The 25,931-nt window shown below is 46.9% G+C and overlaps 1 protein-coding gene across 4 annotated transcripts in view; it reads right to left on the bottom strand.

Moving 5' to 3' along the window:
• The window catches only part of SLC7A6 (solute carrier family 7 member 6), a 37,342-nt gene extending 12,135 nt beyond the window's left edge, over nucleotides 1-25,207 (bottom strand). Inside the window, exons 1-7 of one of the 4 annotated variants that reach the window (XM_022583377.3) lie at nucleotides 24,763-25,207; nucleotides 22,417-22,536; nucleotides 15,345-15,397; nucleotides 14,145-14,703; nucleotides 3,066-3,191; nucleotides 827-971; nucleotides 61-184 (exon numbers count right to left, since the gene is read on the bottom strand). In XM_022583377.3, the coding sequence (XP_022439085.2) occupies nucleotides 61-184; nucleotides 827-971; nucleotides 3,066-3,191; nucleotides 14,145-14,703; nucleotides 15,345-15,371 (981 nt within the window). In that variant the 5' untranslated portion in view covers nucleotides 15,372-15,397; nucleotides 22,417-22,536; nucleotides 24,763-25,207. Of the gene's footprint in view, nucleotides 1-60; nucleotides 185-826; nucleotides 972-3,065; nucleotides 3,192-14,144; nucleotides 14,704-15,344; nucleotides 20,395-22,416; nucleotides 24,191-24,762 lie in introns of those variants that run through there. The other 3 variants (XM_022583376.3, XM_022583387.3, XM_089903254.1) reach the window with 3 other exon arrangements.
• Nucleotides 25,208-25,931: the final 724 nt, after the last annotated feature.

The following is a 25,931-nucleotide window of genomic DNA, read 5'->3' as shown; positions in this document are numbered from 1 at the left end:
AAAGATCCAGCCATTCAGTACTATGAGATGACGAGCAAATGGGGATCCCAACAGACTCACCACAGCCACGGCATCACTGCCAAGGACATCTGAAATGCTCAGCACTGTGTAATAGGCCACATTGGTCAGGATGTAGATGAGTGTCACAATCGGCATAGAAATCCCAATGGCCAGGGGCAAATTTCTGTCAGGACAACAGAAATAGGACTACCTGGAACCAACCTCTCCTTGGGGGTCAAAGTTACCCAGGAATTCCCTGGCCTCTGGATCTTTGAGGCTGACTCCTCTTCCCCATGTAGCCTAAGGGAAGTATGCGCCCCACGCCCCGGGTTCTTTCTCCTGAGAGAGAGAGAGAGAGAGAGAGAGACCCTTCCCTGTGAAGATGGCTCATGATCAATATTTGATCCTCACCCCACTGGGACCACTGGGTCCCACTGAAGGAGGAGCACTGTCCTCTAGGGACTGGAGGCCAGGCTGGGAACCCGGCTGCCCAGAATAAGCTTCTGGCTCCCCAGGCTTCAGTGTCAGCACCAGAGTGCAAGGTCTTAACATCTCAGCCCCAGCTGGGTTAGCTGCTGCCCACTGAAGGACCTCTCCTCCAGGAAGGACACTGGGGATCCTCCAGTGTGAATATGAGGCCAAGGAGCCAGGGGTTTCCCACCTTCACTCACTCCCGTCCTCGCCCCTAATCCCTCACAGCTGGTGAAGGCGGAACAGGAAGAAGAAGGGATGAGAGACAGAGGGAGGAGGGGAGGGAAGATGGCAAGCGTGCCCACTATCAGCGGGAGTTCCAGCCAAGTTGGGGAGAGTGAGATCCCACCTTTACCTTTCTGGGTTTTTGATTTCTTCTGTTACAAAATTAAGGGTGTCCCAACCTGAGTAAGAGAAGAGGGCAGAGTAGAGGGCGAGAGAGAGGTCTCCCAAGTCCCAGGAGGAACCCTTAAAGGCATCCTGAAAGTGCTCAGAGTGTCCTGTGGGGGCAAAGGCAGAGGGGGTGGCAGCGGGGGGTACAGAGAGGAGAAAGAGGAAGAAGGAAAAGGACAGGAGAGATGGCAGGTGTAAGGAGAAGAGGAAGGAGGGGGAGGGGCAGCAAGAAAGAGGAAGGGGAGAGGCAAGAAAAGGAGAGAGGAGGCGGGTCAAGAAAAGAAGGGAAAAGCAAGAGGGCAGGGAGAAGAAAACAAAAAACAAAAACAATTTAATACCAAAAGAACCACCACCACCAGCTCCCCACACCCCACCCACTCCCTCTGAATAGTTCATTTTCCTTTAGTAGAACTAGACAATCTCAGAAAAACAAAGGCATTCCTGGCTGCCTTCTGACCTGATAACACCTTTTCCAAAGCCCTAGTGAATTTCCATTTCCTGCGGGAGACCACAGGGTAAGCCACAGTTCTTCTTATTTTTAGAAAGAACCCTGTTTCACATAAAGGAGTCATTTTTCATTAACAATTAGATCTTCCTGTGGAACTACCTCTCATGGCCCAGACAGTTCCACAACTTGGTCAAATGGGTCTCTCAGTCTCATGGAAAGAACTCTGTTGCTCTACTCGCAGTGGCTATGGTTGTGTGTGGCAGGAAATCACAGGCTTCGAAGGAACTGGGATCTTATTTCTCACTGGGCCTGGGGTAGGCCTGGGCCACCTCCACCTTTGGAGAGGCAGCCTAGACATCTGTCATCCTCCTTGGAGGCCTCCAGAGACTGCAGACTTGCAAGCCAAGGGAACAGCACCCAGCTGTCCAGGAGACAGACCTTCTAGACACATTGGAGGTTTTTAATAAGACCCAGACTTCTAAGGAAGCCTGCTGTCACCCACTGCAGAAAGCCTAGACACATCCCCCAATGTGGCAAAAAGGGCTGGGTGTGCAACAAAGAGGGGGTAAGTAGAGACTCCCGAACCCCAGGGGTGCCACTCATCATACACAGTAGCTGTTCCCTAGGGCACAGATCCTGGAGGGAGAATTACTTAACTACCCAATTAGACCCCAAGATGTTTCAGAGACTCTAGGAACATCCAGACGGCTGGCTGTACTAACTTGGCACACAGGCACACAGGTACTGGACCAGCTGCCTAAGATTCACCCAGGGCGCTTCTTAAAAACACACCTTTTTCTTTTTTTGTTTTGTTTTGTTTCTTGGCAGCGCCATGCGGCTTGTGGGATATTAGTTCCCTGACCAGGGATTGAACCTGGGCCCTCGGCAGTGAAAGCCAGAATCCTAACCACTAGGCCACCAGGGAATTCCCCAAAACACATTTTTTTGAACTCCAAGTCAACCAGAGTTTGATCCAATAGGTCTGAGGTTGGAGTCTCAGCTCCTCAGGGGATTGTAAACACAGCCAAGTTTAGAGACAGATGACCCAGAGAACTGTGCTGTCTAATGATTGAGACATCCTTGGCCAAGGGCACCTCAGGACTTCTCTAAGGGGCAGGGAATATTGGGAGGCCTGTTACCCTCCCTGTCAGCCTACTCTGATCTGGGAATGAAAAGCTCTCTAAGGCCAACAGGCAGGAAAGTCAGTGCCAACTTCACAATATTTTAATATTTTGCTGAGAGCTGACTTTGGGAGGAAATGCTAAATAAGAGCAAGTCCAGATGAAAAGTAAAGACTGCAAAATAACCACTCATTTCCAGACCCCATCTCCCTGCCACCCACACACTTCCCACCCCTCTCAAGGAGGGCCAAGCCCTCCTCCCCACTGACTGGCGGTCACAGACCAAAAGCAGGAGCCAGAGCAGGGCTCACTTTATCTCCACTGATTACTTTTATGACCCAATTACAACCCAAGTTTCAAAAGCTCCTAGGCCTTCGGCTGGCTTCTTGCAATGCTCCCCACCACCACAGAGGGAAAGCAGCCCCGAGGGAGGGGCTAACTCATGTCCACTAGACCAAACCAGCCTGGCCCAAGAAGCCCAAGAACAGATTTCCTGTTCTCACTGACACAGTCTAGCACATATACAGAAAGAGCTGAGCAGTAAAGCTAACGGAGTCCCCACATCCTCCTCAGGGAATCCAGGGGAACTCCCAGAGTCACCCACCCTCCTTCTGACCTGGGGCCCTTCTTACCCTGGCACAGTTTAACAAGGCCCATGACAATGATGGCAATGAGTGCCAGGACCTTGGCGTAAGTGAATGTGTCCTGCACACGTGTGCCCCACTTGACGTAGGCACAGTTCACAAACGTCAGCAGACCTAGGAAGAAAACCATAAAGTCAGTGGCAGGCTTGAGCTGAGGGCACCGACGCCCAACCTCTCTTTACAAAGCGCATCATTTCTATCCTGTCTGCCTAAGGCAAAGGGGCCGATGGACCGGTCAGAACCAGGAGAACAGGCAAATGGGGGACACCCCCCATCTGCCCCAGCTGAGAGGAAAACATCCCATCAATGTTGACAAGTAATGATACAAAGGCATGCACTACCACATATTCATGCATTCTGACAGCCCGAACCATTTTTGGAAATTCCCCCCAGGCCCAGGAATGGTGAACTTCATCCATTCTTCCCCACTCAGATTCCCAAAGTTTCAAACCACCTGGGGCACAAGACCTCTCCATGGCCACATTAGAGAATGGGGACAAGAGAGGCCCAACAACAAATAAGGTCAATTTAAATGCAGGTGGCAGGTCACCTAGCAGTTAGGGAGACAATGTTTTGCATGTAATTATTTTTTTAAAAGGCTGTCATGTGCCTGACAATTTCACATACATCCTCTCAATTAATTCTCACAACCACGGAACAGACATTCCTATTCTCATTTTACAGATGAGGAAACTGAGGTTGACAGAGGCTAACTACCATTCCCAAGCTTACATAGACCCCCCTGATCTCCCCCACCCCCATTCCTATCCAAACCTCCCAGTTCTCGGATAGGCCCATGGAAAAGTGGGTTTGCGTCAGCACTGCTGGCTTTCCGTTCCAGCTCCTCACGTACCTCAGTGATACCTGGGTCCTGTGTTTGAGGTCCCACCACCTTACCCCTGCTAAATAGGAAATGCTCTGATCCATGGAGAGTATCAGTATCCAAGGGGCTCCACAGTGACACCTCTAGCCTCCAAAAATAGAACTTTTACGAGAACCTCAAATGTTATTACAAAATTTGGGGGCTCATCCTCCAGTCCACGTCTACCTACTTCTACCCATGTTGCACTCTCTCCTTCGGCCAGACTCTCTCCTTACTGATGCCGGATATACACATGAGAGAAATGTCCTCCCCTCCTCCTCCTGCCATAGGCAATAGCAGCTCCCACTTTCAAGGTCTAGCTCAGTCCCCACTTCCTCTGTAAAACCTTGCTAAAATATATCAGCTAGCTCCTCCCTGAGCTCTCTCTCCCTGAACACTACAACATTCTCACTTCACACACAGCTTAGTACCTTGTGCTGTGGTCATATGGACATATGTCTCAAGAAGGTTCCTCTCTCTCCCTCAGGCATCTGGGTGGTACTTCCCCAAGGAGACCACAAATTCTTAGGGGGAAACAAAAGCATACTGTTTTCTTAAGCTTACTGCCAAGCAAAGATGGGAACTGATCAACCCTGGTTGGAATCAAGATGGTGATGACTTTTGCTTAACTGCCAATCCCCTGGAGCAAGGCAGTTTTCAGCAAGTTGGACATTCCTCCACTCAAATGGAGAGGAGAGCCTAGGGCCAGCCTGTGGATATAAACATGAGTGGCTGAACAGCCTCCATGGCACTTTAAGAGCTTTCATTCAGTACTTTGGCAAATGACACGGGTGCTTACTAGTCAGTCATATAGGGTGCATGGGGGCAGGGGGGTGGGGGAGAAATGAGGCGGTGGGGAGTAAATAATGGCCAAGGGGGAAGGGATAAGACCAAAGGAATGCACACTGCTGGCAGGTCTTCCCGGGGACCTGCCTGCTAATCAGAGTTCACTGTGTGAAGCTAAGCCTAGATCAGCTAACATGAGGATTACCTAATAAATAGCCACCAGTAATCCACAGGCCTCTGTGCAATACAGTAAGCATATTTTGAAGTACCTGCCAGGCCCCTTCTTGGGAATTACTCCCCCTTCCCTATCACGGCTGATAGAGTCCAACAACGGACCCAAGCTGAGCCTATTTGATTATCTCTCCCAAGAATATGGAGTCAGGATACCAAGAGACTGAACCTATCTAACAGCAGCGAAGTCAGGGGCCACAGCAAGTCAAAATCACCTACGAGCCCCTGTAATAGAGGAAGAAAAGCCACAAGAAAGCAGAGGAAGGAAGCAGGACTACAAAAACGAGCAGAAGTGAGAGCAGCTTGTAAGAAGCTGTGCAGCTTGTGAGAAAAAGATTGATGAAGGAGAAAAACAAATACTGTATGCTAACACATATATATGGAAACTTAAAAGAAAAAGGTTCTGAAGAACCTAGGGGCAGGACAGGAATAAATACAAAGATGTAGAGAATGGACTTGAGGACCCGGGGAGGGGGAAGGGTAAGCTGGGACGAAGTGAGAGAGTTGCATGGGCATATATACACTACCAAATGTAAAACAGATAGCTCGTGGGAAGCAGCCGCATAGCACAGGGAGATCAGCTCGGTGCTTTGTGACCACCTAGAGGGGTGGGATAGGGAGGGTGGGAGGGAGACGCAAGACGGAGGGGATATGGGGATATATGTATATGTATAGCTGATTCACTTTGTTATACAGCAGAAACTAACACACGATTGTACAGCAATTATACTCCAATAAAGATGTTGAAAAAAAAAAAAGGTTGACGAGGAAAGACACAGAAACATACAGAAGACAGAGGCAGAGGCAAGACAGACAAGAGACAAAGACAAGGAGGCAGAGACAAAGAGATGGAGACAAGAGCAATAGAAACAGAAAGATGGACATACACACGGAGAAAGAGGCTGTCTCACAATGTCCTGGCTGTGCTTGCTGTGCTTCTGGTTTGTAGCACTGAAATGTGGCTGCAAAATGGGGAGAGAAGCTGACACACTCCTCAGCCCACTGACAGGCACTCCCTCCTCTGGGTTCTGCTCCTTTTCCTTCCTTCCATCCGGGTACAAACTGCCCCTATGGCTTGGGCCTCTCTGCACACAGTGGGAATTCAATGAGTGAAGGCAGCACCTCAATGGAAGCCCCTGCAGAGCCCCTTCTCAAAGACCAGATGGAAGGATACACAAAAGCCTGGTCACAGCAGCTGCCTCAGGGAGGAAGACTAAAGCTCTGAGAGGGAGGAGACTTTTCCACTGTATCCCATTTTATATAGTTTGACTGACTTACGATGCACATACACTTCTTTCTCAATAAAAGTACTTAATTTAAAACACTCTGTAGGACTTCCCTGGTGGTGCAGTGGTTAAGAATCTGCCTGCCAATGCAGGGGACACGGGTTCAAGCCCTGGTCCGGGAAGATCCCACATGCCGCCGAGCAACTAAGCCCGTGGACCACAACTACTGAGCCTGCGCTCTAGAGCCCACGAGCCACAACTACTGAAGTCCACGCGCCTAAGGCCCGTGCTCTGCAGCAAGAGAAGCCACTGCAATGACAAGCCCGTGCACCACAACGAAGAGTAGCCCCCGCTGGCCGCAACTAGAGAAAAGCCCACGCGCAGCAACAAAGACCCAATGCAGCCAAAAATGAATAAATAAATAAAATAAATTTATAAAACAACAACACTATGTAGCCAGGGAGCAGGACCAGGAGTAGAGTAAGGTGAGTAAGGAGCCCAGGGCACAAAATTTAAGTAGGCACTCACTGTCGGGGGACAACCTGGCAAACCTGAGGGTGAGTGCATCCTGAAATGCTGGCCCCAGGAGCCCTGCTTGCTTCACTGGACTCTCAGCCCTGCCAGAGAACAGAGAGCTCCGAGAACAGTCTACAAAGCAGAAGCCAACTCCCTCGAATGTTTTCCTGATTCTAATTAAGAAACAAAATTTCACCATTTGATCCCCCACCTCCCCACCCCACCCCCCACCCGCCTCCCAGAACTCCCATTCCCATCTAGCAGCAAGGACTACACCAGAGCTCAAATACAAGACAGCCAGGCTGAGCCTGGAGGCCAGGCGCTCAGACTCAACTACCACAATTAAAACATCCACGCCTTCCCTCTTCCTCCAATCTCATTTCCTTGCTGCATGCCTGCACCAATGAGTGTGGGACCCATGTGAGGGTCTTCCAGGCTCTCTAGGGGCTCTTTGCTGAGAAATACTCAAAGAGCAGATCCAGATCCAATCCCTAAGCAGAAATAAATCCCCGAAGTCTCTCTGTGGCAAAGATGGCTACATATCTTCTAATATCTGTTCTTCCATCTTTCCTTAGTAATAGAAATTTTAGCTGGAGTCTGGCTGCCCAAAATAATGATGACATTTCCCAGCCTCTTTTGCAGGCAGGTATGGCCAAGTAACTAAGTTCTTAACCCAGGGATATAAGCAAAGTGTCGCATAAGTAAGACCTTAGTGGAGTATCTTTGAAGGGTGAGAGGTGTCTTTCTTTGTCCTTCCTGTCAGCTACAAGGCAGACTTGACTGGAGCTTGAGTAGCCATCCTGGACCACCAGCCAGAAGTCACATGCTGAGTATGGCAGAGCAGTAAAACAGAAGGAAGGAACCTGAAGAATTATGAAGTCATCCTACTAGCCCCACGCTGCCTACTTCTAACATGTGAGAAATAAATTTCAACATGCTTGAGCCATGCTCCTTTTGGTTTTCAGTTGTTTGACACCCAGACTAATCCTGAGTAATACATGTGCCCACAGACAAAACTGCAACACTCATACTCTCCTTCTGATGAGGAGATGGCCTGGCATCTGAAGCTGTAGTTCCAGTTATGCTGACTGTCGCAGCTCCCTTCTCCTACAAGCACTGGGAGGAAAAGGAACCTTCCAATTCCTCCCACAAACAGGCCTTCAAGGACAGAGGAGTGCAATCCTTAACAACGATGACAACGTGGGAAAAGAAAAAGAAGGGGAAAAAAACATCTACAATTCTCTTAGGAGAGAAATGTTCTACAACAGTCTAGGAGAGGTAAACCCTTCCAAGTGGAGATCCTGGAATCAGAAGCTACCTCTTGGCATGTGTATGAATATATAATGTACATGTCTTTTTAAAAAGCCTCCTTGTTTTCAATTCCACAAGTATACATATTTAATCTTATTATCAAAACATTCAACCTATACATAGGGTTAGAATCCAGGGTTTTTGAGCAACTGTGGTCAAGGCCAGTCCTCCTCAGGCCTGCCACTGTCAGAACATAAAAGCTGTCTATCCATAGCAACAACTGACCAAAATAGAGGAGAGTATCCTTCCTACTCAGAACCCTGCCCAGGCATGAGTCCAAGACAGCAAGAGGCAATAGGAAGCCATTCATACATCACACAGTGTTTCCTCACTGCAGTCTCACCCTTGACAGTCTCCCTTTCCTTCTTGCTTCCCCTCCTCTTCCCTTCCCTGTCAGCCTTACCAAACAAACCCTCAGGGACAATGGAGTCTCAGCTGTGAGCACACCTCTGCTGATGCCACTGTGTCAGTGCTGAACTGACTTCCATGTCAGTTCATGGCAAATACTCTCCAATGATGTATTTGAGGTTACATAACAGACAGAATCCCACAACGATAAATGCACCAAGACCTAAGCCAGAAACACACACTTCTGCAGACAAATCAAGTACTCCTACAATGCTGGGCACCTGGGCTACTGAGAATACTGCTGGTCACCTGGTCAGAGAAAGGACCTATGGACCTCAAGAAGTGCCATTTTCCCCTACAGTCCCATAAGTGAATAAGAGCCCCTAAGCATACGGAGTTCAGCGGGCAGCCTGAGGCCCCACCCACCACAGAAGAGTCCAAGATCCCAGAATACATAACAGCAGAATGACAGTTTCTCAATCTCAGCACAATTGACATTTTGGGCCAGATAAGTCTGTCATGCGGGGCTGTCTTGTGCATTATAGGATGTTCAGCAGCACTCCTGACCTGTACCCACTGGATGCCAGCAACACCCCTTCCCAGCAGTTACAACAACCAAAAATGTCTCCAAACCTTGCCAAATGTCTCCTGGGGGGGTAACTCATCTCCAGTTGAGAACCACTGTTCTGACATAATGAGTACCTAAGACAATCTGAAATCCAAAAAAAAAAAAAGCTGCTTGGATGTATCTCGCTGCCATGTATAACCTGGGACTGGAGTGGAGGGCTGCTGGAAGCCAGGATCTGAAATAGCAATGCCTTCAGGGCCCGAGAAGGTAATATAAATGAGCAAAGGCAAGAATGTCTGGACATAAAACAAGAGGGAGTGGGGGACTGCAGTCAATGGGAGAATATATGCTCCATTTAAAGGAGTAACCACTACTCAAATGCCACTGATTGTGTGAGGCTGGAATATGGGTCCAAGTTTGCCAGAACTTTTGATTTTTCAAGAGAAAGGGCAAGTCCTGATTTTTAAATGTTGGCAAGTAATTCAAAATTATTTAGAACTCTGTGCAGGCCCAATATATCTGTGGGCCAAGGGTGGCCCATGGGTCAACAGCTTGCAGCTCTGCCCTAGAGTTAGGTATATGGAGACTGCCTAGGCCCTTTCTTCTAGGATGGAACTTTAATTGTCTAGCTTAGCATGGATATAACTTCTTTAAGCAGTCTCCCAACTAACCTGGACCCCTCTCATGTCTCAGTTTCAAGACTAACATAATTCTCCTACCCAAGCCTCACCCAGCATTCAGTGCAGATCTTTGTTTTTTCCCCTAATTATGACATAGTTGGTTTCTTCCAATTTAGGTCTCTTGAGACCAGGCTGCTCTCAGTGCCACCTCTGTCCAAGGAGGCTCCCTCCAGGACACCCCAGCTTAGCTGGATGATACATCAGCCTGATTATACACCCTAATTTCCAAGAAGAGGAGTAAACTGAGCCCTAAACCCTAATCTGTTAGGATGGGACAAGGTTTTAATGACTTGGCACCACCTCTGACAAGTTTCCCGCCCTCAGGCCCGCTTTATGGAAATACTTGGTTTCTGGAATAGGGGTTTTTGGTAATGCAAACACTGAGTAATCTGTGTAAAAGTACATTTGAATGAAAGAAGTTATATGATACCATAACTCTGCATTTCTAAGAGGTGAGGTCTCTCCTCCAATCAAAAGATCAGTTCCTAGTGTGGGGATGGGCTTCCTAAGAAAAAACAATGGGAAAAATCATAAAAGAAAAAAGATTTAACAAACAAATATCTTCTTTATGTGAAAAATTATGTACAGAGGTGCCCTTTGATTTGGTTACTCTTGGAATTCATCCTAAGGCCATCAAGGGACCAATGCACAGGCACTCACAGGTGTTCAGAAAAGAGTACAAATTCACGAAATCTTCTAGAAAGCAACTGGGTAAAACACGAAGAAACTTAAAACAGTTTAATTCTTTAGACACAGGGATTTCTCTTTTATAATTTTATCCTAATAAAATATGAAGAAACTCTGAAAATGATTTCTACACAGCAGCATTATTTTTAATAATGATATTATAGGGCATTTACTGTATGCCAGGCAGAGAGAGGTATTGTACTTTATTTGTATTGATTCACTTATTTCTCACAACAATCTTTTCAGATAGGTACTATCAATGAAATGAAAGAAAAATGTTGCCTGCCATATCAGTAAACAAAGAATGTTGCAGCCATCAAGCCATCACAAAACAGCTGCTCCACGGAGAGCCCTAAGGGAACTCAGGATAGAAACGGATGCCTGCCACCTAGCAGTCAGCCACCCACTAACTGTAGTCACCCCCGACAGTGCACCCTGAAGAGACTTAGGTTGAGAAACCACAGGACACTGCCCCCAGATAGCTGAGCTACATATCAAAGGAATGATTTCAATGAGCCCTGACTTTTGCATTTTTCCATACGTAGAAAAGAGCTAAATTCCTTAATGAGATATCTGGTTTTCTTTAATTAACAGTAATCTTTTGGGACTTCCCTGGCGGTCCAGTGGGTAAGACTCCAAGCTTCCACTGCAGGGGGCATGGGTTCGATCCCATTTTTTTGGCAGCGAAAAAACAAAAACAAACAAAAAACAGTAATCTTTTAATGTTCCAACTACCTGGTCTTTGTTGCAAAAACTCCTATATATCCCGGCCCCTCCCTTACCTCTTTGCAGCAGTGTCTCAGAGCTATCTGAGATGCTGTGCCCCAGGCTTAAGTCCTCAGTTTTGTCTGCTGAATAAAACATAATTCTCAACTTTTAGGTTGTGCATGTTTTCTTCAGTTCACAGTACAATCACTATTCCCATTTTACAAAATGAGAAAATTAAGGCACCAGTTAACTATCTCCTCCAAGGTCAATTGCTACTCAATGGTAAAGCTGGAATCAAACCCAGTCTGGCATGGGAGCCTATGATCTTCCCCCTCCCCCCACCCACTGGCCATGCCGAGAGGCATACGGGATCCTAGTTCCCCAACCAGGGATTGAACCCACACTCCCTGCAGTGGAAGCTCAGTCTTAACCACTGGACCACCAGGGAAGTCCTTTCTTTTGGAATCCTAACCACTAGGCCACCAGGGAACTCCCAAGGGAGGCTATGATCTTAACCACTATATTACACTGCCTGGAAACTACTTGTGTGTCCCAAACCATGTTTTCTAAGAATATTTGGTGAAAGGGATTAAATATTAAAATTTTTAAAATGCAGTATACAAACCACAAAGAGCATTATATCAAGGGTACTTTTTTTAAATGATGGATAAGCAGGAAAAAAAATAGCAGAAGGTATTTCACACAAATAGTAACAATAGTTCTCTGGGAGGTAAAATCATGGGTGATTTTAACTTTCTTTTTTCTTTTTTTGCATTTTTCTAATTCTCTGTAGGGTCTATGCATCACCTTTTAATAAAAAAGAAGATATATATATATATATATATATATATATATATATATATATAAAACTTTAAAAAATGTTTCTTTTGGGACTTCCCTGGTGGAGCAGTGGTTAAGAATGCCACAATGCCACAATGAAGTGCCACAATGAAGACCCAACACAGCCAAAAATAAATAAATAAAATAAATAAATTTATTTTTAAAAAATGTTTCTTTTGAAGAACATTTCACAAAAAGGAGGGAAATCCATGATATACTAAGTTTAAAAAGCAGAATATCAAGTTATATGCAAAGTATGATTCCAATTCTATAACAGAAAGAAATGAAGACGTAACTGAACTATTAAAAGTACCCATATGTCAGGCTTCCTGGTGGCACAAGGGTTAAGAACACGCCTGCCAATGCAGGGGACACAGGTTCGAGCCCTGGTCCGGGAAGATCCCACACGCTGCGAGCAACTAAGCCCGTGCTACTGAGCCTGTGCTCTACAGCCTGCGAGCCACAACTACCGAAGCCTGTGTGCCTACAACCCGGGCTCGCAACAAAGAGAAGCCACTGCAATAAGAAGACTGCGCACCACAACGAGGAGTAGCCCCCGACCCCCATCCCATCTCCGCAACTAGACAAAAGCCTAGAGAAAAGCCCACACATAACAACAAAGACCCAACGCAGCCAAAAACAAATAAATAAATAAATTTATTTTTTTTAAAAAGTACTCCTGAGTTTCACTGGTGGCGCAGTGGTTAAGAATCCACCTGCCAATGCAGGGGACACGGGTTCGAGCCCTGGCCCCAGCAGATCGCACATGCCGCGGAGCAACTAAGCCTGTGCGCCACAACTACCGAAGCCCGCGCGCCGTGCTCCGCAATAAGAGAAGTCACTGCAATGAGAAGCCCACGCACCACAATGAAGACCCAACGCAGCCAAAAATAAAAATAAATAAAATAAATTTATTAAAAAAAAAAGTACTCCTGTCTGGGGACTTCCCTGACAGTCCAGCGATTAAGACTCTGCGCTCCCAATGCAGGGGATGCGGGTTCAGTCACTGCATGACGCGGCCAAAATAAATAAATAAATATTTTTAAAAATAAAAGTACTCATGTCTTAGTGGTAGATTATAGGTGATTTTAGGCTAATTTAAATTTCTCCTGAACAAACATGTTTTATAATCAGAAAATTATTCCCTTTTTTAGAGAGCTCAGTCAGGCTAGAGTCCCCCTGGTGAAACCCTATCAGATATACCGCTGAGTTCCCACTTTCTCTCCTCCCAGGGGTATCTGTGGAAGAGTTCCCTTTTAACATCTGTCTTTAATAAATTCCTTAAAGTCAGGAGTCACAGCATACTGTACAATCCTTTACGGCTAAGTCCAAGGTACTGTCAGTCTATTTTTAACACTGTGGATAAACTACACATACTGCCAACGCTTTGCAAGCAAAGATATGGAAAGAACAGAGTATAATTAAGTGCCTCTGGCAGCACAGTGCTAAGGAACACAGGGAATTCTGGGCCACTTCTCAGCTAAAACACTAGCTTTACTAGACTAAGTTCACAATAATCTTCTCTCCCTTCCAGTGTTTTCACACAGAATTCCTCCTTACAACCTCATAAGAAAAAAAGGAAAATAAAGAGAGATCCACTGGGATCTCAGGTTCTGCCCTCAGAAACCAAATACAGGGTAGAAGCCACCTTCCTCACTGGCCGCAGGCAGAGCCTGTTTACAAAGTCAGCATAAAGAAATCTGAAACACCAGTGGGAAACAGCCATTTTGGTGTGGTGCCTGCTGCTTAGATCGGCCTGTGAAGAGTGGCAGTGGCGGGAAGGAGTGGTCCTACTGTGAGCCTGCAGGACATAAAGCCTTGGGACCCCCACAGTCTAGAGAAGCCCATTTCCTCACTGATGGCTTTAAACTGGTCTAAGATTAAAAGGTGGGAAGCAAAATAACTTTTTTTTTTTTGAGCAGCAGAATAAACGCCTCAGCACTGAGGGTTTTACCTGGGATAAGTTACAACTAGTGATGTTGACACCAATCAAATTAAGACAAATATAAGACATGCACCAACCCGTCACATAGACTGGGGAACAGAACTCAGGGACACCGAAGAAGGAAAGTGAGGCACCAAAAGCCACAAACAGATTCAGACTCTCCCCATCCCCATCCTTTACCCTTACTTATCTCAGGAACAAATGACTTTGGTGAAATTGCTTCTTCAAAAAGGTAAGATGCCTCTCTCCCCCACAGAAAAAGAAAAGCAAATTATGCTGTTCAAATATAAATTACCATTAGCGTTATAAAAATAACCCAGAGCCCCACGCATACTCCCCCACTAAGCCCTCAGACTTACACATGCAGGCTGCAGCGAGGAGACGGCAGGCCAGGTACGGGGGCTCGCAGGTGGGAAAGGAGGGCTGGATGATGTAGTTGGCAAAGGTGATAGCGATTATGGCCTGACTGGTGGGCTCAACAATTAGCAGGGAGGCCCAGAGGCGGATAAAGGCAATGAAGCCCCCAAAGGCCTCTAGAATATAAGCGTAGCTGGCCCCCGACTTGGTGATGGTGGTCCCCAGTTCTGCATAGCAAAGGGCACCCACAACGGAGAAAAGCCCACCAATGGCCCATATGATCAGCGACAACCCATAGGAGGCAGTGTAGACCAGCACGCCCTTGGGTGAGACAAAGATTCCTGAGCCGATCATGTTGCCCACCACCAGGCTGACCCCATTCAGCAGAGAGATCTCCTTCTTTAACTGCATAGTTTCTGTGGACCGCTGAGGCAGCATGCTGACATCTTCTTCCTCCCTGGGCCGGCTGGCCTCAGGAATGAGATGGTACGTGGGTGTGGGGCTCTCCAGCTCCCTGGCTTCCATGGCAAATTGTTCCTTCACACCTGTGTTTACTATGGCCTGGCAAAGAATATAAGTATGTCAGTCTAGGGTAGTGGCTGATAAGGCTCTAGTTCAGACCTGCAAGGCAGGCAGATTTCCCTGCCTACCTCTTGTGTAGGGACAGCATGACTCATACACAGACCTAAATACAATGAGCCTGTCTGAGTTCCCACCACAGGATACAGAGAAATGGAGGCAGGCTGACCTCCACTGCTCCCAGGAAAGACACCAACAGGGCTCAGACACGACATGAGGGTGACTTCTAACAAGAGTCTTGATGCCCAGGGTAGGCTGGCATTAGGTTTATCCATAGCATGGATTCTCCCTGAGGTGTAGGTTTTGCTCTGTTCTTACCAACTTAAAACCTACAAACTTGCCAGAGTCCCAGCACTAGGTTCACAGCACTAGCCAGCCTGATAGGCCTCTCAGTTTCCATACTCACTCACCTCCACCCAAACATAAACAGGGACTTCTGCAGTGTCCAGCCACATGTGGAGAGGTCTGTAGCTACTCTCAGGCCAGCAAAGAACATGAACAGGTGGTGGGAAGGGCCAGGAAGATGCTAAGACAAGGGCATATCGCTATTGCAGAGGCTAGACCAAGGAGAGAACATCCATGAAAACACACACTCTTGTGTTGCTTTGTCCATTAACACCCACCTCACTCCCACGTTGCTGCTTGCTCATTCAACACCTTTCTTCTTCTAAAGTGCCTAAAAGAGAAGGATAACATAATAAGACCAGATGAAGAAAGAACATTCAAAGGGCACCCTAATGTGGGACTCATCTGCCATTGGCTTATTTGCTTTCCTCCTCAGCCTGCCTCTCACTACCACCTGGGGCTGCAAAGAGATTCCCCCAAAACAGGACCCAGTAATCTTGACACCAAAACAAAGCTATAAGTCTCCTCTTGTCCACAGATCTGGCATTGGAAGGCATCCTGTAGGGAGATGGTATGCACACGTACATACATGCACACTACTTCTTTTGGATCAGCATTGGGCCAGTCCAGAAACCTCAAGGAAGTTGGATCCCACACCAACCTATCTATGAAGGACCCAGAATCTGTTGGAGGAAGACAAGAACGTTCCTGACCCTGCACTCAGCAGGACCTTCTCTCTTCCTCAATTTCTGTGCCCTAGGCATTGGGAATTCAGATCCCCAACTCCTACTTCATCTTCTGGAGAAAGGAATCTGGTAAGCCAATTGATTCCCTCCCAGGAGTCAGTCCTTTAAGGTCACAGAGATAACTTCCAGGAATAAGAATGGGATCAGTACGTCATCTTCCCAGAACCTTCTCATCTAGTCAACAACAACGGATGTGCTGGAATCTTGCCTCATGGAGCTCAGAGCAAGTGAACCACAGCCACTCAAGACTGAGTAGTTCTCAGGGAAAACTCCAATCTCCACAGGCCCCACTCAAAACTCCTGCCTTACCTGTCCCAGTACCCCTCCAGAGTCTAGACCTGAGCCCAAGTGAAAAAGCTCCTCTGGGGCCATTAATAAGCCTTCCCCTCACTCCCAGAGGAGTTGAGCCAGCCTACTTCTGCTTATTATGAGGCCTGGCTTTAAGGCAGCACCACTTTTCCTTTCACTCCTGGCACCAAGCCATGAAGGTGACTCTATGCAGGCACGTGGGAAAATATCTGTTTTCATGTGTCTGTCAGGTGAGCTCAGATATGCATGAAAACAAAACTAGGAAACACCTGAAGAGCCTGTCTCAAATAGAGTGAGGTGCAGGGACTTCCCTAGTGGCGCACTGGTTAAGAATCCACCTCCCAATGCAGGGGACACGGGTTCGAGCCCTAGTCTGGGAAGATCCCACATGCTGTGGAGCAACTAAGCCCGTGCACCACAACTACTTAGCCTGCGCTCTAGAGCCCACAAGTCACAACTACTGAGCCCATGTACCACAACTACTGAAGCCCGTGCACCTAGAGCCAGTGCTCCACAACAAGAGAAGCCACCGCAATGAGAAGCCCACGCGACGCAACAAAGAGTAGCCCCTGCTCGCTGCAACTAGAGAAAGCCCGCACTCAGCAACAAAGACCCAACGCAGCCAAAAATAAATTAAAAAAAAAAAAAAAGAGTCAGGTGCAGGCTCTCCATCAGTGAGTGCTTCCATGTGTATGCTCTATGCACGTTAATAAACTTGATTGTTTTTCTCTTGTTAATCTGTCTTTTGCCAGTCTAATTTACAACGCCCCAGCCAAGGAACCTAAAATGGGTAGAGGGAAAGGGTTCCCCCCGCACCGCACCTTACATTCCTTTAAAAAACAAAAAAGTCAGTGCACAGAGACTTGGGTTGCCCTTTTCCACTCAACCCAACATGGAGGCAAGCAGAGAAACCTGGCCCCAGTGGTCACTCCAGCCTCCCCCTATTCATCAGACCCCAGCTGGTGGGGAGGGGGAGGAGGTTACCAGGTATTCTATTTGGACTTCTGATACCAGACTGTGCATTTTCTATCAAACAATTCTGCAACACCCAGCAGATCTGGTGTCTGCTACAATTTAATCAATTCTAACACCACCTACCTGGAAATAGCAACAGATTCCTCAGGTTAAGGGCTCAATCTTACAAAACAGCCCTCCCCACCCAACTTAAGATGCCAAATCGCAAGTCCAGGTTTTTCCTGTGCTTCTGACCAACTGGCTATGAATCGGAAGTTCCCACTATCCCCTCCTCGGGTTCAATTAATTTGCTAGAGCTGCCCACAGAACTCAGGAAAACAGTTTACTTACTAGATTACTAGTTCATTATAAAGGATATAACTCAGGAACAGCCAGATGGAAGAGGTGCAGAGGGCAAGGTATGGAGAAGAGGCACGGGAAGCTCTCCAAAACTTGTCCTTTTGGGTTCTTTATGGAGGCTTCATTACAAAGGCATAACTGATCAAATCACTGACCACTGGTGATTAATTCAATCTCCAGACGCTCTCCCCTCCCAGGAGGTCGGACCTGGACTAAAACTTCCAAACCCTCTAATCACAGGGTTGGTTCCCGCGACAAGCAACCCCCATCCTTAGAGGATCTAGATGCTTTCAAAAAAATCACCTCATTAACATAAACTCAGGTGTGTTGAAAGGGGCTGGTTATATGAATAACAAAAGACATCCGTTTAACCTTCACTGATCTGGAGCTATTTCAGGAACTGGGAACAAAACAAATGTTATAAAAAAAGATGCCTCTATGGCTCTTATTAGGAAATTACAAGAGCTTTGGGACAGGAACAGTGGACAAAGACCAAATAAATAATCACAATATCACAGGGAGGGAAAAAGAGGTAAACTCACTTCACTGGAAAATTTAAAAATAGTATGAAATGTAACTGCCTTGACTTCTAACTTTCACTTAAGATGTAGAAATCTGGGAAAAGCATCACTCCGACTCCAATGACAAGAAAAAGGCAGATAATCTACAGAATTGTAACTTTTCTTGAAATCATTAGAGAGCTGAGGTTACAGGCCAACCAACCAGACTGAGATTTAAGGAAAAACAGATACCTCCCAGAGAGATGCAAGTTCTGGCTTACCTGTGGCAGAGGGAGAACAATGGAACCACCATACAGGCAGGAAAGAAGAATTCAATTCGGGAACAATTTTTAATGAATTACTAAAGGTCAAGTTTGGGTTAGCAAGAGCCGTAGACACTTAGAGGGTTTTCTCCAGTGAGACCTCAGTGGGTGCTCACAAGAATTACTAGGCCAGAGAAAGCCTCTCAGAAGTGCTGGCCTGGAGAAGGAAAGCAGTCACTGCTCTGGGAAAAATATGAAGGTCCACCTGCTCCCTTCTCTAAAAATCTTAAACACCTGGGGAATGGGGAAACTGTCATTCCCAAGGCAGCTGGGACAGGGTGAAAGAAAAAATAGAACAATCCTCTCTGCCTGAGGGAGGAGCAGGAAATTCTGGTCCAGACAATTAGACATGGCAGGCTCACCCAGAAAGATCCAACCCCCCCGACCCAGGGAAATAGGGCCTGCCTAAGGCTGAGGCTGAACCAAGACAACAGAGAACCCCTCTACTCCCCACCACCAGGTTAGCAAGCACCCAGCAACAAGGCTGTGGTACACTGTGTGCTGAGGCACAGGTGTACAAAGACCTAATGCTGAGGGTGGAACATAAACACAGAAAAATCCACCCTCAGGGCAAGGAAACACCAGAGGAATTTGGAGCCACTGGTACACCTAAGGTAATCATAGCAACAACAAAACCCAAACCCAACTCACCTCCTAACTGACTCAAACTCCCACATTAACAGGCTAGCAAAAGAAGACGTTGTACCCATTTCCCAGAATAAAGACTATGTACCTCAATCTCTACTTTTCCACATATTACATCTGACAATCAATAACAAATCACAAGCAACATAAAAAAAGCAATAAAAACAACCCACTATTAAGAGGCAAATTAATCAATAGGACAAGACTTAGAGATGATCCAGATATTGGAACTATCAGACAGGGAATTTAAAATAACTGTGACTGGGACTTCCCTGGTGGCGCAATGGTTAAGAATCCACCTGTCAATGCAGGGGACAAGGGTTCGAGCCCTGGTTGTAAAAGATCCCACATGCTGCGGAGCAACTAAGCCTGTGCGCCACAACTACTGAACCTACGCTCTATAGCCCACGAGCTGCAACTACTGAGCCCGTGTGCCACAACTACTGAAGCCTGTGTGCCTAGAGCCTGTGCTCCGCAACAAGAGAAGCCACTGCAATGAGAAGTCCACGCACCACAATGAAGAGTAGCCCCTGCTCGCCACAGCTAGAGAAAGCCCGCATGCAGCGACAAAGACCCAACGCAGCCAAATATAAATAAATTTATAAAAAAAAATAATATACATATATATATTTATATGTGAATCACTTTGCTGTACAGCAGAAATTAATACAACATTGTAAATCAACTTTACTTCAATAAAATAAATTTAAAAATAAATAAAATAACTATAATTAATACATTAAAGGCTCTAATGGAAAATTTGGTCAGCATGCAGGAACATATGTGGAATTTCAGCAGAGAAATGAAAACCATACAAGTCAAAATGTGAAAAAATCCAGAACAGAGCATCTAAGAGTTGTAGGACAATATCAAATGGTCTGAGGTAAATATTTTAAAATATACTTTTTTGATTCTATTAATTGCCTTAGAATATAACTAACTGCCTAGCCTAAAGCAAAAATAGTAGCAATGCAGTGTTAATTTATTGCATAGGTAAAAGTAAAGTGTATGAAAACAATAGCACAAAGATAAGAAAGAAGAACTGGGAGTTATACTACTGTAAGGTTCTTATATAATATTATATGTGAAAACTGATATAATATTATTTAAAGGTAGACTGTGATTAATTAAAGATGTACATTGTGAAACTAGGGCAAACACCAGAAAGTTAAAAACGGTATAAATAATAAGCCAACAGTGGAAATAAAACAGATCATAAGAAATACTCAATCCAAAAGTAGGTAGAAAAAAGAAGCAAAGAACATATGAAATAAGTAGAAAACAGAAAACAACTAGCAAGGTGGAAGATTTTAATCCAACCATATCAATAATAACATGAAATGTAAATGATCTAAACACACCAATTATAAGACAGACATTGTTGGGTTAGATAAAAATGCAAAACCCAATATGCAGTCTACAGGAAACCCACTTGAACTATAAAGACATAAGTTACAGGTAAAAAGATGGTGAAAAAACATGTAAACACTAATCAAAACCAAGGGGGAGGGCTTCCCTGGTGGCGCAGTGGTTGAGAGTCCACCTGCCAATGCAGGGGACACGGGTTCGCGTCCCGGTCCGCGAGGATCCCACATGCCGCGGAGCGGCTGCGCCCGTGAGCCATGGCCGCTGAGTCTGCGCGTCCGGAGCCTGGGCTCCGCAACAGGAGAGGCCACAACAGTTAGAGCCTGCGTACCGCAAAAAAAAAAAACAAAAAAAACAAAGGGGAGTAACTATATTAACATCCGACGAGACTTCAGAATAAGAAGTATTGCTAGGGATAAAAGAGAACATTATATAATGATAAAGAGGTCAATTCAGCAAGAAGAAAATTCTAAACGTGTATTTCCCCCAACAGCATAGCTTCAAAATACATGAAGCAAAAAGTGATAGATCTGAAAGGAAAAACAGACATCCACGATTATAGTTGGAGACTTCAATACACCTCTCTCAGTCACCAACAGAACAAGTAAACATAAAATCAGCAAGGATCTAGAACACCTGAAAATGGAATGTCCCAACATAGTTCTTGTCTAAAATGATGTGAATTCTGAGGGGAAAAACAAACAAAAAAAGGCACCTGCAATAGGGCTTACCTCCATGCAGGAGATGGGGGCAGATCAGGGGAGGGAGACAGCCTTCCAACAGGGAAAAACTGCTTTGGCTCCTCAAGTTTCACAACAGAATACCAACCTTACTATCTACTGAGTTGGTTGCTGTCAGAGCACAGTTAGAAACCCTTCCTCAGGTGCTGCCCGAGGTCTTTAGGATCAATTCCAACCTTCTTATCAGGGCCTTATCACTAGACCCTCTGCTGCATATGGTCCCTCCCATGGTCCAGCCACACTGAATTACTTACAGTTTCCAGAACCTGGAGTAGTCCAGGGTTTCCAGAGCCCATCAGAAAAACACATCTTTGCTCATACTGAGTCCTTTGCCTCTAACACCCTTCTCCTCCCACCATTTTCCTCAACATCCTGGCTGACTTCTTTCTCCACACATATCCTTGTGTCCTTGCATGTGTGTGTCTAGTCTCCCTCTCTCGAAAACACAGTCTCTTGGGAATTCCCTGGCGGTCCAGTGATTAGGATCTGTGCTTCCACTGCAGGGGGCCCAGGTTCGATCCATGGTTGGGGAACTAAGATCCCGCAAGCCCCTCGGCATGGCAAACAAACAAAACAAAAGTCTCTAAACTCATTGTTGAAGACAGTGTTCATTAAACAATTCCACACACCCTATAAGTAAGTTTCTGCCTTGAGAAACTAGTGTTAAACCCCACTTGTAAGGACATAACACAGCTTTCTAACAGGTTTTCATCATATTTTCCAAGCTCCTGTGCAGCAGATAATAAAGGAATTCACCAGACCACTAAAATTTCCTCATGAAAATTTAACCATGAAACTATCATATGCAATTTTCAGGGAGAAAAATTGTCTCTTTCAAAGTTCAAACAAAGAATATTTTACAAGCTGTATTCTAAAACTTTTATAATTGATGACTATGAAAAAAAAAAAACTTTGTTGAGAAAGACACCAAAAAAATGTGGTGAAAACACAGAAGACTTTTTTCTTTTTTATATTTTGAGTTTTACAAAATTTCTACAATGAAAATGTATTACTTTTTTTATGCTTAAACTTAAATTATGTGACTCTTTACATTTGTCTTTTCACTTAGGACACCAGGAAACTCAATATCAAATTCAGCTCCCAATCACAGTGAACAGATACCCTCACTTTTCAACAGTACTTGATATCTAGTCTTTTCCATGGCTTTGGTTTCCTATTTTTACTTCCTCATTGCAAGTATGTTTAAATATAAACCACCACAATTACTCTTTATTAAGAGATATAATAAATATATAATTTATTTATATAATAATTATAGTGTTACATAACTGTTAATTATGTGTGAGCCATTCTCTTTACTAACATTGTACTCAAATAACTGACTAAAACGGTTTACAACTCGCAAAGATCCAAGAAAATTAACGAAGAACAGAGCAATAATATCCACCTGTGAGGAAATAAGCAAACATCACACTTTCATAAGCCACCTCATCATAAATGGTCAGGTACGAAGAAGAAAATGAAGTCTCCACAGCCAGGCCTAACTCCACGTGTCTCCAATTAATCTCTGCAACAAAGAGTGAGAGGCAACTTATCAAAAAATGAACCTAGTAAGCAGCAGGACGATATTTCCTTTTGTAAAATCTAATTTTTACATGCCCAGCAGGGGTAGCACTCAATTACTTAGAAGTTCCATCACACCCACAGTGGGGTGTAACTGAACACGTGTCTGAGAACCAGCCTGGTCCTTTCAAGTCATGCATGTCTAGACAACTGCTGTTCCCTCTGTCCCAGGTCCCATGAGCACCACTTGCATCACTTTTGTAGTAATGTATCCACACATTCTGGAGACTATAGCAGGAAGGACAAAGGACAGAAGTCAGGAAATTTCCTGTGTACCAAGAAATGCCAGAGAGATCAGTCACATAACTGCTATTTATTTTTGGTTTGTAATAAAAATATGTCCACAGTCAGACAGGGAAGGAGGCAGACAGGAGAATATCAGGTTTGTGGTTTCCCACAAATTTGTCAGGAAAGGAAAATCAAATATAAGAACTTTTAATGACAATCTGAGACCAAAGTTGGGAAGCAAAAGCCATTAGCACGCAGTGGGACCTCAGCAATGTAGGCAGCCTGGGCCGTTTCCTCAAGGGCCTCCCAACAAGAACAGAGAGTTGAAAATGATTTCAAGAAGCTCTCACAGGCTTTCAAAAGTCTGCTCCTCCCAGATCTTCAAAATCAGGGAGCAGCTCTCAGAGATAAGCACCAGATGGCTGAGCATTCTGCTAGCCCGGTAGTGCTTTTTCTTCCCCATCAAGGGCAGAGACTGAATTCTTTTTACCAAGCACACAGTCCAGTGCACACAAGAGGTACTCAAAAACAAATGTTAAATTAAATATTGATTCCTGCTTATCACTGGCTATAACACAAGTGGTGCCCAGACTGATCACTCAGTGCTCTGTGAAGAATTCTCTTAATGTTTCACAAATATCGCCTTCCATTTACGACATGAGATGATCAAACAAGATGACAGGATGTAAAGACACTAAGAAGAGCCATAGAAGCAGGAGCACACACCGTCCTCCCTCCAATAGGCCAGTCTCCCCGCGGCCCCAGGAAGCTCTGCTCAGGTGCTCACATCCTCAGGCTCGTCCCCCGGGCCTTTACTCATTTTCAGAGTCTCTCCAACGCAGCACAGGTTCTTTCTCAGCACCAGACTCACACTGGAGTATCTCACACGGTCTCTTTCACGTTCACAGGGTCGCACTCAGGGCCACTCTGACCGCGGTCTCTCTCACACTCAGTCTCTCACAATCTCCCTCTCTCAGTCCCTCTCACACTCATGGAGTCACCTCCACACTAGGGTCTCTCTCACACACACACCGAGTCTCCGTCACACTAACAGCGTCACCCTCACACTGCGTCTCGCACACTCAGAGTCACCCTCTGACTGACTCACACACACAGACACACACACACGGCGTCCTCCTCACACGCTCAGTCTTACACTCCTGGAGTCCCACTCACGCTCAAGGTCCCGCTCACACGCACGGCGTAGCCCTCGGGCACGGGCTCACTCGCAGCGTCTCTCACGTGTCCGCGGCCCGCCTGCCCCGTGCTGGGTTACGGGAACCGCATCCCGCATGCAGCAGCGGCGCAGAGAGTTCGGCCCCAGCAGAATGCGGCCCCAGCCCGGCTCCCGCGGCCCTGCTCCCTCGGCCCGGCTCCTCCGGCCCCGCTCCCACGGCCCGGCTCCCTCGGCGCGCCCGCCCGCGGCCCGTTACCTCGTGGTGGCCCGGCGCCTCCGGGATGCTCGGTTGCGCTGCCACCGCCCCCGCCGCGACCGCTCAGGCCCCGCCCCCGCCACGTCATCCGCCGCCGGATCGCGACAGCGCGCGCTGCGTCGGGACAGGGCGCCTGGCTCCGCGCGGGGCTCGCGGGCGGCGGCGCTTCCGGGCCCCAGGGGGCCGCCGCGGCCTCTGGAATTCCGCCGGCCGCGCTCAGGGGTCCGCAGGTGAGGTCCCAGCCCCCGGCGGGCCGCAACCCGGGCCCAGCCCCACTAGCCGACTGATTGGCTGCTCCCCGACCGTGGAGTCTCTCGGGGCCTCCGAGGGACTCAATACGGGGACGCTCCCGCGGGAACCCCTAAGTGCCCCCACACCCGGTTCCTCTGTGGCTCTTGGCCTGGGCCGCACTCCCGGGGGACCCCATACAGCTCACACGAGGAGCTCTAAACAGCCTCCATACCCCGTTCACAGCCAACCCTCCGCCTGGAGACCCTAGGGAGACAGACCCAGGATTCGTCCTCCGAGTCACAGCTCTGACCACCGTGCATCCTTTAAGGTCCCTGCAGACACATGGACACCGCTGAGCTTCCAGAGCCAACCCCAGGCCTACCTGGGGCCCAGGCTTGAGGACAGTTTTCAGTCCTCATCCTGCCTGACCCCTCTTGGAGCTGCACCCTCCTGTCCTCTTCCTCTCCCTGTGGTTGCTCCTCCTCCATCTCCTTCTAGGGCTCCTTTTCCTCTGGTAGCTCTGGGGCTCCGTCTACGGCCTCCTGATCTCATGGAAAGCTGAGCCCTACCCTTTAACTTCCTGTCCACACCTCAAGCCATGATTCTCTTCTGGGCTATGCAGTCATTTCCCCCCAGACACGTGTTCACAACTACACATCCTCTGGTTCCAGACTGCCTACACACAAAACCCTGCTCCCCACCACGTAGTGACCCAGCAGGAAATGGGCAGCACCCTGAACCCTTCCTCCTCCTGCTCCCCCAGGCCCTGCATCTCATGGTTTTCTTCTCCCCAGCCATAGTAGCCTCCCAATCCCTATCCTGCTCTCTCTAACCCATCCCCACAGGGTAAGAGGTGCTCCTAAAATACAGATTGGAATGACTTCGTATCTCCTCTGCCTAAAAACCCTTCCATGAGGTGATGATCCTTGAAGAGCGTTCACTGGTGCTGCCCTCCTTGTGCTCTCTGCTTGGAATACTTTCCCTAAGTGTGAATGAGAGTACAGGCATAACATGTCTTATTGCTCTGCGCCTTACTGTGATTTGCAGATGTTGCATCTTTTATAAATAGAAGGTTTGTGGCAATGCTGTTTTGTCAGATGATGGTTAGCATTTTTTTGCACTAAAGTTTTGTTTTGTTTTGTTTATTTTTGGCTGTGTTGGGTCTTCGTTGCTGTGCACGGGCTTTCTCTAGTTGTGGCGAGCGGGGGCTACTTTTCGTTGTGCTGTGCGGGCTTATTGCGGTGGCTTCTTTTGTTGCGGAGCATGGGCTCTAGGCACGCGGGCTTCAGCAGTTGTGGCACATGGGCTCTAGAGCACAGGCTCAGTAGTTGTGGCGCACGGGCTTAGTTGCTCCGCGGCATGTGGGATCTTCCCGGACCAGGGCTCGAACCCCTGTCTCCTGCATTGGCAGGCAGATTCTTAACCACCGTGCCACCAGGGAAGTCCA

The sequence above is a fragment of the Delphinapterus leucas genome, chromosome 20 (assembly GCF_059928025.1).
Source record: "Delphinapterus leucas isolate spDelLeu-1000000601 "Yukka" chromosome 20, BTC_Dleu_Yukka2, whole genome shotgun sequence".
In the NCBI taxonomy this organism is placed as follows: Eukaryota; Metazoa; Chordata; class Mammalia; order Artiodactyla; family Monodontidae; genus Delphinapterus; species Delphinapterus leucas.
The sequence above is the reverse complement of the archived record's forward strand: the minus strand, read 5'-3'. Positions and strand labels throughout refer to the sequence as shown.